The sequence below is a fragment of the Acomys minous genome, assembly GCF_964271855.1.
Source record: "Acomys minous genome assembly, chromosome: 5".
Lineage (NCBI taxonomy): Eukaryota > Metazoa > Chordata > Mammalia > Rodentia > Muridae > Acomys > Acomys minous.
Window position 1 is genome coordinate 40,655,609 of NC_140494.1, and position 13,288 is coordinate 40,668,896.

General features: G+C 40.8%; 1 protein-coding gene across 5 annotated transcripts in view; it reads right to left on the minus strand.

Annotated features, from left to right (window-relative positions):
• The window catches only part of CTNND2 (catenin delta 2), an 836,853-nt gene that overhangs the window by 161,328 nt on the left and 662,237 nt on the right, over positions 1-13,288 (minus strand). For all 5 annotated transcript variants that reach the window (XM_084781517.1, XM_084781518.1, XM_084781516.1 and 2 more), the window contains one exon: positions 11,652-11,835. In XM_084781517.1, the coding sequence (XP_084637643.1) occupies positions 11,652-11,835 (184 nt within the window). The remainder of the gene's footprint in view (positions 1-11,651; positions 11,836-13,288) is intronic.

Here is a 13,288-nt window from a genome sequence, read left to right on the forward strand (position 1 = left end):
ATTCCCAAACTGTTCTTTAAAAATGTAAAGGGAAATAACACTACCACCAAAGCCATTTTACAAAAGCAGAATTATTCTGATGCTAAAACCAGATAAAGGCCCAATAAAAAGAACACTATAAATCAATTAATTTGATGATACAAAATGGCATGACTTGTTTCAAAATATGTGAATCAATAAATGTAACACATGATATAAATAGATTTAAGGACAGAAGTCACATGATCTTCTCAATACATTCAGAAAATTCATCTGACAAAGTTTACCACGAATTCATGAAAAAGTTCTAAAGGATATAGGAGCAGATGGAAAATACATCCACACAAAGAATGCTATCTACAAGAAAATGGCCGATTTTATACTGAAAGAGGGCAAAATGAGAAGATTTCCCCTAAGTCTAGAACAAGCACACGTGTCTACTGTCTCTGCTCTTATTCACCAAAGTGCTTGAAGCCTCAGCGAGCACAATATAGTAGAGAAAATGAGGATACAAATGGGGAAAAGAAAAATTATCCCTAGTTATAATGTGATTTTTATACTCGAAAGAACTCACATACCCCACCAAAAATAAAACTTAGTTCAGTTAAATGCTTTTCATCAAAATTTAAAGATATAAATCAGCATGCAAAAAATTGATAGCTTTACTACATACAATCATGAACCTGCTAAGAAAGAAATTAGGAAAATAGCTCATTTACAATAGCTTAAAAACACTTAGAAACAAGTCTAACAAATGCAGTAAAAGATGCATACAGTGAGAGCATCAAGACACTAGAAATTAATGAAGATGCTTGGTTATAGAAAGCCTTTTTTTTTTTCTAACAGACTGGTCAAATGGCTACATCTCTAAAGAGAGTGCACACATTGAATGCAGTCCTCATTAAAATTCCAAGACACTCTTTTCCTACCTAGAAAAAAGACTGTAAAATTCATATGCAAATAGAAAGTCTCCACATAGTCAAAATAAAATAAGCAAGAGGAATAATGCTGGAAGTATTACAATAACTGGCCTTAAATTATACTACTGAGCCCATAGTGCCAAAGGAAGGATGATACTAACACAGACATTAAAAAGACAGCCTCAAGAAGAACCCTTAAGAATGAGCCTACACAGTTACAACCATATAATTTTTTGACATGGGTCTGTAAAAAGCATACACATGAAAAAAATACAGCCTTTTCAACCAATGGGACTTATAACACTTGATGTACACTTGCCAAGGAATGAAACTTGATATCATTCTTCACAAAAAAAATCGATAAAAATGTATCAAAGACTTTAACCTACAACTTGAAATGCTGGAACTACTCAAGGAAAAGTGGGAATACACTTTAAGACTTAGGCATGGACTTTGTGACAAGGACTTTAATAGAACAGCACATAACTCCCAGAACTCACATATTATCGTTTACATTACATGAAATAAAAGTAATTCTGCAAAGTAAGGGTGAGGCAAGGTATCTTATCAGCAGAGTGAGCATGGAATCTACAGAGTGGAAGAAAATATTGGCTAGCTGCACTTCATACACAGCGTTAACATATAGAATATATAAAGAATAACATTAATTAAATACTGCCAATTAAAAACAGAAATACCAACCAATAAATGCAGCAGTGCACTAAATAGCTAGATAAACAAATGACTGATCAATTGATGTTTTTAAAAATATATAGTTATCGTTAGGCACCAGAATAATGCAAATTATTGAGAGTCCATGCATTCTCAGTCAAAATCGATAACAAAAAGAAAATGAATGACAGTGAATACTGGTGGGGATGTAAGGAAAAAGAAATGTTTGTTCACTGCTGGGTGGGATGTAAACTGGAAACTGTTTATCAAAACATTGAAACTAGAGACTATGAAAGCCAGAAGGGTCTGGCCAGATGTCATGCAGAACCTCAGAGATCACAGATGTCAGCCCAGACTACTATACCCAGCAAAACTTTCAATCACCATAGAGGAAGAATACAAGATATTTCATGACAAAACCAAATTTAAACAACATCTATGTACAAACTCAGCCTTACAGAAGATACTAGAAGGAAAACTGCAACCCAATGAGGTCAACTATACCAAAGAAAACATAGGAAGTAAGTAACCCCACGACAGTAAAATCAGAAGAAGGGAAGGTTACAAACACACTATCATCACCAACATCATAATAAAAGGATCTAACAATCATTGGTCACTAATATCTCTCAACATCACTTGACTCAGTTCTTCAATAAAAAGACATAGGCTAAGAGAATGGACGCATATGACCCAACATTCTGCTGTACATGAGGAACACACATGAGGAACAAAGATAGATATTAGCTCAGACTAAAGGGCTGGATAAAGGTTTTCCAAGCAAATGAACCCAAGAAGAAAGATAGAGTAGCCATCCTAATATCTAATAAAATATATTTCCAACCAAAACTAATCAAAATAGATAGGGAAGGACACTTCATCTTCATCAAAGAAAAAAACCCACCAAGATATGACATCTCAATCCTAAATGTTTATGCCCCAAATACAAGAACACCCACATTTGTAAAAGAAACATTATTAGAGCTTAAATCATACATCAATCTCCCTACATTAATAGCAAGAGACTTCAACATCCCACTCTCACCAGTGGACAGATAACTGAAAGAGAAACTAAATAAAGAAATAATGAAACAAACAGAGGTCATGAATCAATTGGACCTAATAGATGTCTACAGAACTTTTTACCCAAACACAAAAGAATATTCTTTATTCTCAGCACTGCATGGAACTGTGTCCAAAATTGACCATATAATCGGTCACAAAGGAAACCTCAACCAATACAAGAAAATTGAATTAACCCATTGTTCTTTATCAGATCACCATGCATTAGAGCTGGACTTAAAACAACAACAGAAATAACAAAAAAGCCTACACATTCATGGAAACTGAACTTCTGCCTGCTCAATGATCAATGAGTAGGGGAAGAAATTTAAAACTTCTTAAAATTCAGTAAAAATGAAAGCACAACAATGGCACACCATGACAGCAGAACTAAGAGGAAACTTCCTAGCACTAAATGCCTTCATAAAAAAATTGGAGAAATCCCATACTAGCTACTTGACAGCTCACCTCAAAGCTTTAGAAAGAAAAGAAGCAAATACACCCAAGAGGAGAAGATAGCAGGAAATAGTCAAACTTTGGGCTGAAATCAATGAAACAGAAACAAAGAGAACAATACAAAGAATCAATGAAACTAAGAGCTGGTTCTTTGAGAAAACCAGCAAAATAGACAAACCCTTAGCCAAAATAACTAAAAGTCAGAGAAACAGTATCCAAACTAACAAAATCAGAAAAGAAGATCATAACAACAGAGACTAAGGAAATCCAAAGAATTAATAGGTCTTACTTCAAAAGCCTGTATTTCACAAAATTGGGAAATCTAAAGAGAAAGGATGGATTTATTGATAGATTTCATTTACCAGAGTTAAATGATGATCAGGTAAAAAGTTTAAACAGTCCTATAACCCCTAAGGAAATAGAATCAGTCATCAAAAGTCCTCCCTGTCCCCCCCTCCAAAATACCCAGGGCCAGATAGTTTTAGCACAGAATTTTACCAGACTTTAAAAGAAGAGCTAACGCCCATGATACTTTGACATAGCAACTGGACAAATATAAATCAGTTTCTACCTTCTGCTGACTGAGCTAACTGAGATGACTGGGCTACAAGTGATGCAGTTCACAGCCCTTGTTACCAGTGTGCCTGCTAGTTAGGCAGCAACCATTTAGTCTGCTGAGTTCTCAGACTCCCTTGTTCTGTGCCACTGACTTCTGTGTCCTCACCTTGGATGACTGTTGCTGCTGAGGCATGACTCAAGAAAGCTGTGTCCCACTTACATTAGATCCTCTGGTCAGTGAGATGAGTGCAGTTGAAGTCCAGATGTGGAAAAGAGGGAGAGGGAACAAGCTACGTGCAACACCCCTTTTCACTACTCAGAGGAGAAAAAGATTCCTTTTTCCACTCCAAGAACCAAGGTAAAGAATACTTCATGCATGGCACCATATGTCTCTATCCTGGTACAGACAGGTAAGCCAGCCTAGAGTTCAACATCCAACTGCTTCAAAATATGAAGGTCCAGCCCTACTGGCCAGCTTTGGCAGTTCTGGATGGTTCCTTTGAATGCTTCTAGGGGAGGAGATTAATCAACAGTAGTGCCCATCTACAACCCTTGCCTACAGTAACAAGTAGCCTGCCAAAGTAGTGACTATTAGTGCAACTGTGGTATAATGGCTGTGGAGTAGCTAATTACTTTCTGATTGGATTTAATGACCACTTCACAAGATGGAACCCCAGGAACCATTAACTAGACCCCCCCCAAAGTGGGACACAGGACTAGGGGGAAACACTGTACTATTATTCTGTTAAATGGACATACAATAAACTGCACTGTATGTTCTTATCTTCATACCTGTAAATGGTGGCTTTTCTCAACCACCATCATGGAAAAGTCTTTTTGTAGTATATGGCAATTAATACACAGACCCACAACTGTCTGTGTGCAGACAAATATAAAACTATGGAGTGCTCAATCCTAAATTGGTCGCCTCTATCACATTCCCTCCCTCTAAGGCTCATAGCTAATTACAGAAGGTGGGAAGGAGGATTGAAAGAGCAAGAGGGAGTACGTGTCTGCAGCAAGAGCAACATGTGATACAAGTGAATAGTGCAGTGGCACACAAGAGCTCATAGTGACTTGGGCTGCATACACGACACTGCCATAGACCTAGCCAGGAGAACTACTGACAATTTATTACTGTGAGGAGAGGGACATGGGCCTTGGGAGGCTCTACTATTCTAGTAGATGGTCCAACCCCCCCTACTCCCCCCCAGGCAACACTAAATGGACATAATGAGCTTTACAAGAGAGCACATGAAGTTAGGAGGTGAAGGTGGTAAGGAAGACATGAGTGGGACTAGAGGGAAAAGAAGGGGGGTAGCATATTATATCTATGTATGGATATTACATAAAATGTTAAAAACAACATTCATCTGAATAGATAGATAACACTGGCGTGATCTTGACATTAAAAATAGTAATTTTTCCTCTTCTTACCTGTGGCTAATGCAAGAGTAAACCAGATAAAAATAATGTCCTCGGAGCCTTCTAGCCTCAGTGTGATTATCGTTAGCATTACTCTGTGATGGCTTTTCTCAAGGTCACTCTAGAATTAGTGGCACTGTGGGACCAAGCACTCATCCATTATATGGGTTAAAATGACTAATTGAGGGTCTGAGTTTAATTATACTCATAAGCACAGGCAAAGTGCAGTTCCTCTGACAGGCTTAATAACATTCCGTGTACACAGAGATAGATGAGAAAAATTAGGGCTGTATATTGCTGTCCTTCAGGACAAGATGCTGAAGTGGGAATAGAATAATAAAAATAAATAAGTGACTTGGTGCCATGGGCAAAGGAGCTGTGAAAGTTAAAGCCAGCCTTATGTACACACTCTCACTGCTGATAAAGTCCTAAGCACCCATGACGAAATGTGCCACGGCCACGGAGGAATGCATAAGAGTTGTCTTATTGAGCTAGTTGCTGGATTAAAAGGAAGGAAAAAAAAAGGGCTGCTTATCAAGGCAGTACCTACAGCTCCTTCTGAAATGATGATTATGGCCATGCCAAGCATCTTTAGGGTATTGATCTGTGATGTTTTAAATGGGAGACACAGTCATCTTTTCCAGAAAACTCAGGGAGCGTTTCATTCTGAACACAGCTGCTGGGAGTGAACTGTGAGGATGATGCATGTATCGTGTCACGTTCCCTGTACAGGAACTTAGAACGACTTCCGGCTGCCCACAGTCTTCTATAAATCCCAGCTGTGCTCTGACGTTGACTCCTAGTTAGGAGAGAACGTGAAAGAAGGCCCCTGGGAAAGAACAGGGCACACAGAAAGCACACACCGCCTAGCAAGCCTCTAGGGGTTGGAGTCAAGCCTTTATCGACTGTGGTGATCACATCTGGACATGCAGGCAGACCTCAGCCCTGCATGGGCAACGCCCTTCTTCCCTAACTTGTGCTACAGAGGTGATTGGCTTTACACAAGGACAAAAATCAAGTCTCCCTCTGAGCCTTCTGTCCCTGTGTGTGAGGAATCCTTGGGAACAATGGTTTACTGATTTTTCCTCCCAGTCCTGTGTCCTCAGATGCCCCACTCTACTGCTCTGACAGTCTCTGGATCTAATGAGAGAAAATGCATTTGATTTCTGAGTCTGCCAGAACAGAGTCGCAGAAAACTCATGGCTTAAAACAACAGAAATGTGTCCTTTCGGGGCTCTAGAGGATGGATGTCCAAACTCCAAGTGCCAGCAGGGCCATGCTCACACTGAAGGCTCCAGGAAGGAAGTACATCTTTTCTTTGGTGGCCCAGCAGGGCCATGATCACACTGAAGGCTCCAGGAAGGAAGGATATCTTTTCTATGGTGGCCCAGCAGGACCATGCTCACATTGAAGGCTCTCGGGAACGCCACCTTTTCTATGGTGGCTTGTAGGCATCCTCAGTGTTCCTTCACATGTAGTTGCCTCACTCTCAGCTCTCTGTTTTTCAAGGCCTTTTCCCTCCATGCATCTTTCTGTGTTCTCACTCCTTAAAATGGCACTACTGAACTCAGGCCCACCCTAATCTAACTAGTGATCTCCAAAGACACCAAGTCCAAGAAAGGTCACCAGCCAAGGTTACAGACAGACATGGATTTTGGAGGCATGTGTATTTTAGCCACCACACTGACCTCAGCCAGCCATGGTTTGTTCATAGATCAGACCTGGTCTCATTGCTGCCTGTTAATATGTGTTTTCAGATGAAAGCGATCACTATAATGGCCGAAGGTTAAGAGGCACAGTTGATTACACAGTGACCAACAAAACAGTCATCATTACAAACCCAAATCTACTCCCAGGTCTGACCTGCTTTGCATGAAGTCATTTCCCCAAGGAGTTCTTAATCATGAAAGGAGGAAGAAAAAGATTAGCAAGAATTTCACCCAGATTTATGCCCCAAGCCTATCTAATAATTGGTCACGTTCATTCTAGACAATATATTAAAGTGATTTTTATTTTATTTTGAACAATATTTTAAAATGGTTTTATCTAAAAGTAAAGTTTGGCCATAGCAGAATTGGAACGAAAGATGGAATTACAAAATAGAAATAAGTGAGAATGTGTGTGACTGGATTGGGGATGAGGGAGGCGTGCTGGAGGCAGTGCATGGAGCTCAGTCTTGCCCTGCCCTGCATCTTGATGGCTCGTGGTTCTAAGGCCTGTTATCCTACCTTATGATCCAGCTACTGTCATTTTTGAAAATCAGCTCACTCCTTCAACAAAATTTAAGAGATTTCTTTGCTATGATTTCTATCTTATTTCATCAGTGATAAATAGGTATTTCAGGAACAAATAGATGGATCTGCCTGGGAAAAATTCCATTTCCTACCCAAAATGAATGTTAAATGGAAAAGGACTAAAGACATTGAGTCTTCATTTTAAATATCATCTGTGCTTGAATTTTCTTCTGAGTCAACAGGAGATGACTCTCCCCTCCTTAAGGAAGGCCCTGGCTCTTCTCTGTAGATCACTCTGTGAATGTGGCTTCTGTGTATCAGGGTGGAGCAAGTGGCCACCACGGGTGCATTACAGCATCTGTCACCGAGTGACACACACAAGTCTGGACTGTCAATCAAGGCATGAGTGCCTGAGAAAAGAGGGTTCTGGACATTCAGATTTTGGTTTCTTAAATTTATACTTGTTTGGCTTGAAGCTTCCTCTGCTGAGCTTTTGGATAGTTAGGAGCAGGTATGATTTACATTCATCTTTGAAAAGCAAAATTGTTTTTAAAATAGTAATTGCTTAAATTCTTAGCCTTACTTCTCTTCCTGAAATGACAGAAACAAATCTGAATTATGCTACAAACAAAAGCCAAGAGTAGTGATATAGTTACTTTTATTTACCATTTGCTATACTAGGTTAGGAAATCCTATGACGTGAAGACAGTTTTATTTTCCTTTATATTTCATTTTATTTATTTATTCCTAAAATGTAGTTCCAGATACAAGCGTAAAATATCAACTCATCTTTAGAGGAGTCTGACATGATTGACTATCATGTTCCTGAAAATATATCTACACATAGTTTTCAAAATCATCCATGGTTCTAAATGAAGGTTTAAGATAAGGCTCATTGGATAACTGTCCAAGAATCCTGTCCACTCCACACTTAGCTCTTTTCTTTCTTTTTCTATTTCTCTATGAAAATAAGTGATTTTGAGTTTTGGAGGCTCAGACATCAATGCCAAGTGATGCTTCCCGCTTGATCTCCAGTGATGGCCTGAGGCAGATCCATCACCATAGGAGAGGTGGACTGAATCAGTAACACAGCATGAGGATGGGATTCCAGTTACTCTGTGAGGACCTGTCTCAGGAAACTAGCCAGGATCCATAGCTGTTCCTTCCAGCCACTTCCCACTACATCCCATCCCTAAAAGTGACATCACTTTTCTATATCTCCATAGTGTGGACCAAACTTCCGGCATCTGGACTGTGGGGCCAGCTCACATCCAACCAAAGACCTCAGGACTGAGAATGGAAGGTAAGGAAAGGGGAAGAGAAGAAAACAACTGGCATCTAAAGGTAAAACAGACATTTGACCACATGAATGCCACTAAGTAAGTGCCAAGAAAGCAATGATGGTTGGGCATAATAGTGTATGCTGCATTCCCAGGAGGCAGAGGCAAGACCATCACAGGCAAGTACAAGGCTGGCTTGGATGACAGGGTGAGATCCTGTGTCAAAAACACCAAAAGGAAAAGAGAAAGGAAATGAAATGAGCCAACACATAGGACTCTCTGGCCTACTCACATCTTCACTGGTTGCTGCATGCTACTTCAGCAGCGCTGTCTTGCCATAGGGACCTGCACACCCTCTTATGTGGCCAAGCAGAGATGGTCTGCAGAGAACTCAGAGTGTGGCTCAAAGGTCAGGAGTGGCTCTCCATGGCTTAAGTAAATATAAATTTACTGAGCTTATAAAAAGTGGGAGAAAAAAAACTGTGCAGAGGGTTAGCAATGCAGCTTAGTGTTAAGACTATCTGCCTAGCATGTGTAAAGCCCTGTGTTTTAGCCTCAGTGCTAACAAAGTAAGTAAGATTCAGTTTGGTATTTATGGAGATCTGGACCAGGACTTTCTTTGAATTCCAAGACACATATGTACTCAAATCCTGATACAAAACAACACAGCATTTTCCTCCTATACTGTCACTGCATTCATATGACAGTAGGGTCAATTGTGTAGGTGTAACCCCCTCCCACTGGGTTAAGAGTTACTCCATGGCAGGACCTGTGGAGGGCATCTCTGTCTCCCAGGTCCCTCTCTGGCACACTGCTGTCACTCACTCAGCAAAGGCTCTTAGGATCAAAGTGCTAAAAGGCAGAAGAGTACTGGAAGTGATTTCTATAGTGTGAATGAAGATCTAAGATCTGTCAAGAAGACCAGGAGTGCAAACAGACTCCCACAGGACACCCTGAGACGTCTGTGAAGTCCAGGCATGCCCATCTGTTCAGCTGTGCTGTCCTCATTCTCCGTGAACCGTGGTGGACGAACATGGCAATTCCCTGAAACCTTTTGTCTATGGACTCTTTGTTTGATAAATTTATCTTACCACTTTCACTCTATTCCACTGCCAGTCTAAAGACACTACCTGTGCGGCATGACAAGCCAGCGCATTTGAATGACAGTGACACTAGCTTACTGCTTTCTGTAGGACAAAAGTTCAACGAACCGAAGAGCAAAGTTTTATTACAGATTAATGGATTTTGCCTTATAACTTATGTAACACACTCAGAAATGTGGGACATCTCAAATCTGGTTGCATCATAGTTTAGGAAGCCTGACTTGGCTACAACATATTTGTCCTAAACTTTACAACCTCCCCTCTTTAGTTCCTTATGCTGTGGTCACTTACACACAGAAGCAGAAGCAGTAAGGATTGGGCCTCTGTGTGGAGAAGTTTGGGATTTCACCCTGGTCTGCTCTCACCTCATTCTGGGTCACATCTCAGACATTAAACAGCCACAGGCCTTATGGAAATGTCACATGGCATATATTGGCCCATCTATTTTATCATCGAAGGCGCAGAACACGCACTCAGTGGCTGTACCTCATCTTTGAATCAAATGTCACGAAGATGCAATAATGCACTTACTAGTCGGGGTGTTTCATCTGCAGAGTTGACCAGGCTTTTACTGGTTATTATGCAATTGACTCTGAGGCTCTCCGCCCCCCAGGCTTTTCTATGAATGACAACAGACTTTGCAAGCAGAAGAAGACAGAAAGAGGAAGATCACCCTTAACTGAGATATGCAGATAGCTAAGACAGAAAACCAGGCACAGAAGGTCAGGAGTTCCTCTAGTGTTAGTGCTGGAAGAGTTAGAGCTCTCATGCATATAGGGGCCTCTGAAGGATAATAGAATTTAAGAAGTCATAAAGGATGCTACAACAGGGAGTTCGGGAGAAGTGTAAATCTGGCTAATGGTAGAGGCTATCTGGAGAAATCATGCCAAAGGTTCATATGTCATGTGGGAGAGGAAAAGTGAAGGTGTCAGAGGATTACTGTTTCTGAGTATGTGAAGATATCCACAGGCTGGCTGTGAGCCTCACCCTGCACACACATTAATACAAACATACATGTCCTTTCAACTCTAGGGTCCAAGAACATTGGTACAGATATTTGTAAGATGGTTATTAGTAGTTTCTACTCATGCACTTTTGTTCCTTCTTAGAAGAGACTGGATGTACATCTAGAAACTGACCAACTGTAGGAGAAACTGCAGGTCTGTGACAGCACAGCTAAAACCACTCTGAACATTTTAGTTTTGCAATACAGATTATTTGATTAAGCATGTTCAACAAACCTTTTGCTCCTATTCCATAATTAATCCATCTGGTAGAAACATCCAACTTTACTATAAACCTTCCCTGGAAACACAGGCTCTCTTTAGAAGAATATCTATCTTGCTTAGTATCTCCTTTTCTAAAAGTCAGTCATGGCGTAAAGGCAAGTCTAAGGAGACGTCATATATTTCTGTGTGGCGATTTTTTAATGCACTATAAAAGAATATATGCATGTATAATTTTTTTTATCATTTGAGAACACTAAGTAAAACAGGCATTATTAAGGAGATATTTCAAAGAAATTATGAACTCTTATAGTCATACAAGAAGTAAGGGGGGAGGGGACTAGAATAAACGCAGTGCCTGGTGGCATTTAATTAGATCACTGTACATTTGTTACAGACTCTTCCCAAGCAACTACCTGGTGATTTTCCATGTCAAATGTCATGTTGAATAACTTATAAACTATTGTTTTCAGTGAAAGAAAGTGACCTGATTTTGGTTTAAGTGAAAAGGTTTTGTTTTAGACTTAAGACAGTAAGCTAACTCAGCTAAACACTAGGTGGAGAGTTGTGGAGAACGCCTCTACTTCTTCAGTAAGAGGGTGAAGGGCTTTCATTTAGCTGTCTACTTGCCATGACAACAATCTGTCTCTGCAGAACAGTCTGATCCTCAGCAAGCAGCAATCAAGGTTACAAGAAGAAGTCCCCGCAGCAGGAGCTCAGCAGGGAAGGGACTGACCTTAGGCACCCAGTGGCGTTGCGCAGCACCTGTGATGAATGCAGCTGTATTTTCCGATCATCCTGAAGAGGTGAGTTTTCCCAGCCCGAGTGTGGAATAATCACCGCATTGGTCAACACTGCCAGGGCATCCTGGATGATTGGCATTTTGAGTGCATCACATGATGAGAGGTTCCAAAGGACTCCTGCGAGAGACACACAAGGAGAGCCACTGAGTGGATACTACGTTTTCTCATCTCACATAGTTTTCCTTCCTGGATATAATAGTGCTGGCAGGAAGGAGTTAATAACACAGATTGGGCCAGTGAGATGGCTTAGTAGGTAAAGATGGTTGCTATTGAGGTTGATGACCAGAGTTGAATTCAAGGTCCAGGACCCACACTCCTGCAAGTTGTTCTGACATCCACACATGTGCTGTGGCACACACACACACACACACACACACACACACACACACACACACACACACGAGTCATAGAGCCTGCCCGTAATTTTAAAACACCTGTATGAACCATTAAGAAACATGCTCTGGAAATCTGATTTTTAAGAGGAAACTGCCATGATCATTTTTCATTTTACCAGGAAGAGAGCCAAGGTGGAGGGATCTGACTGAACTGAAGAACCCACCAGGCTTTGGCTCACCATTAATATAATGGACACAAGTTCCCACATTCTACCCAAGAGCGAAGACAATGAACGATATTCACAACAGGCTGGTAGTGCTTTATTTTAACCAAGATCTCAGCCTGCCTGTCTAGTCTATTTGCATCTGTTTCAATATAAGCAGCTGCTATTGGATAGAAACCATGGCGATCGAGCCTCAGGTCCACTGACAAAGGCTCAGGGAGCAATTTAAACATCATCACCATGACAGCATTGATAGCTTTATTCTGAAGGCAATTCTCCAAAAACTATAGTGTTCTTCCTCATGAACACTGACTAATCTGGAACCCTGTTCTTTAGAACGCACATGGCTACTGTTACCTTGAAATGATAACAGCTGTAACTACCGCATGAGACCCTCATAATATTGGATCAATTTACTCTCCCCTGCAGGAAGAAGTCAAGTCTCTTCAGAACCTTTCTTGAGATCCCAGCGACTCCCTCCTTTCTGTCTTGCCAAGCTGCACAGGGTCGGAGAAGTTCTAGAGACCTGAAGCTGAAGGCTGGTGGTGGGTGAGGGATTCCAGCAATGTAGCACTTGTGGGAATATCATCTATGCTGGGCAGAGAGTTTGGGTGATAGAGATGGATGTTTTAGGGTCACTCATGCTCCCTAGGGAACCACTCACCCATGCTGCCATAAAAAAGACAAACTCACTGGTTTGCAAAGCTGGATTTGGTTGGAAACTTCTCTTTGGTCTTTCATAGGTCCCCTGGGTGGGGTCAAAAGGTGTTTTCTCAGTTCTCCACAGAAAATGAGGACAACAAGAAGGGGAGTAAGGGGGAAATGGGAGGGAGGGAGGAATGAGAGCATACAAGGGAGGGGATAACCATTGAGATGTAATATGAATAAATTAATAAAATAAAATTAAAATAAAATAAAAAAAAGAAGAGGAGCAGCACTCTGAAGAGTCATAGGCTAAAAACAACCCTATGACCAGGCACGAGAAGCCTTTTTTGAGTTATTGGTTAGGGC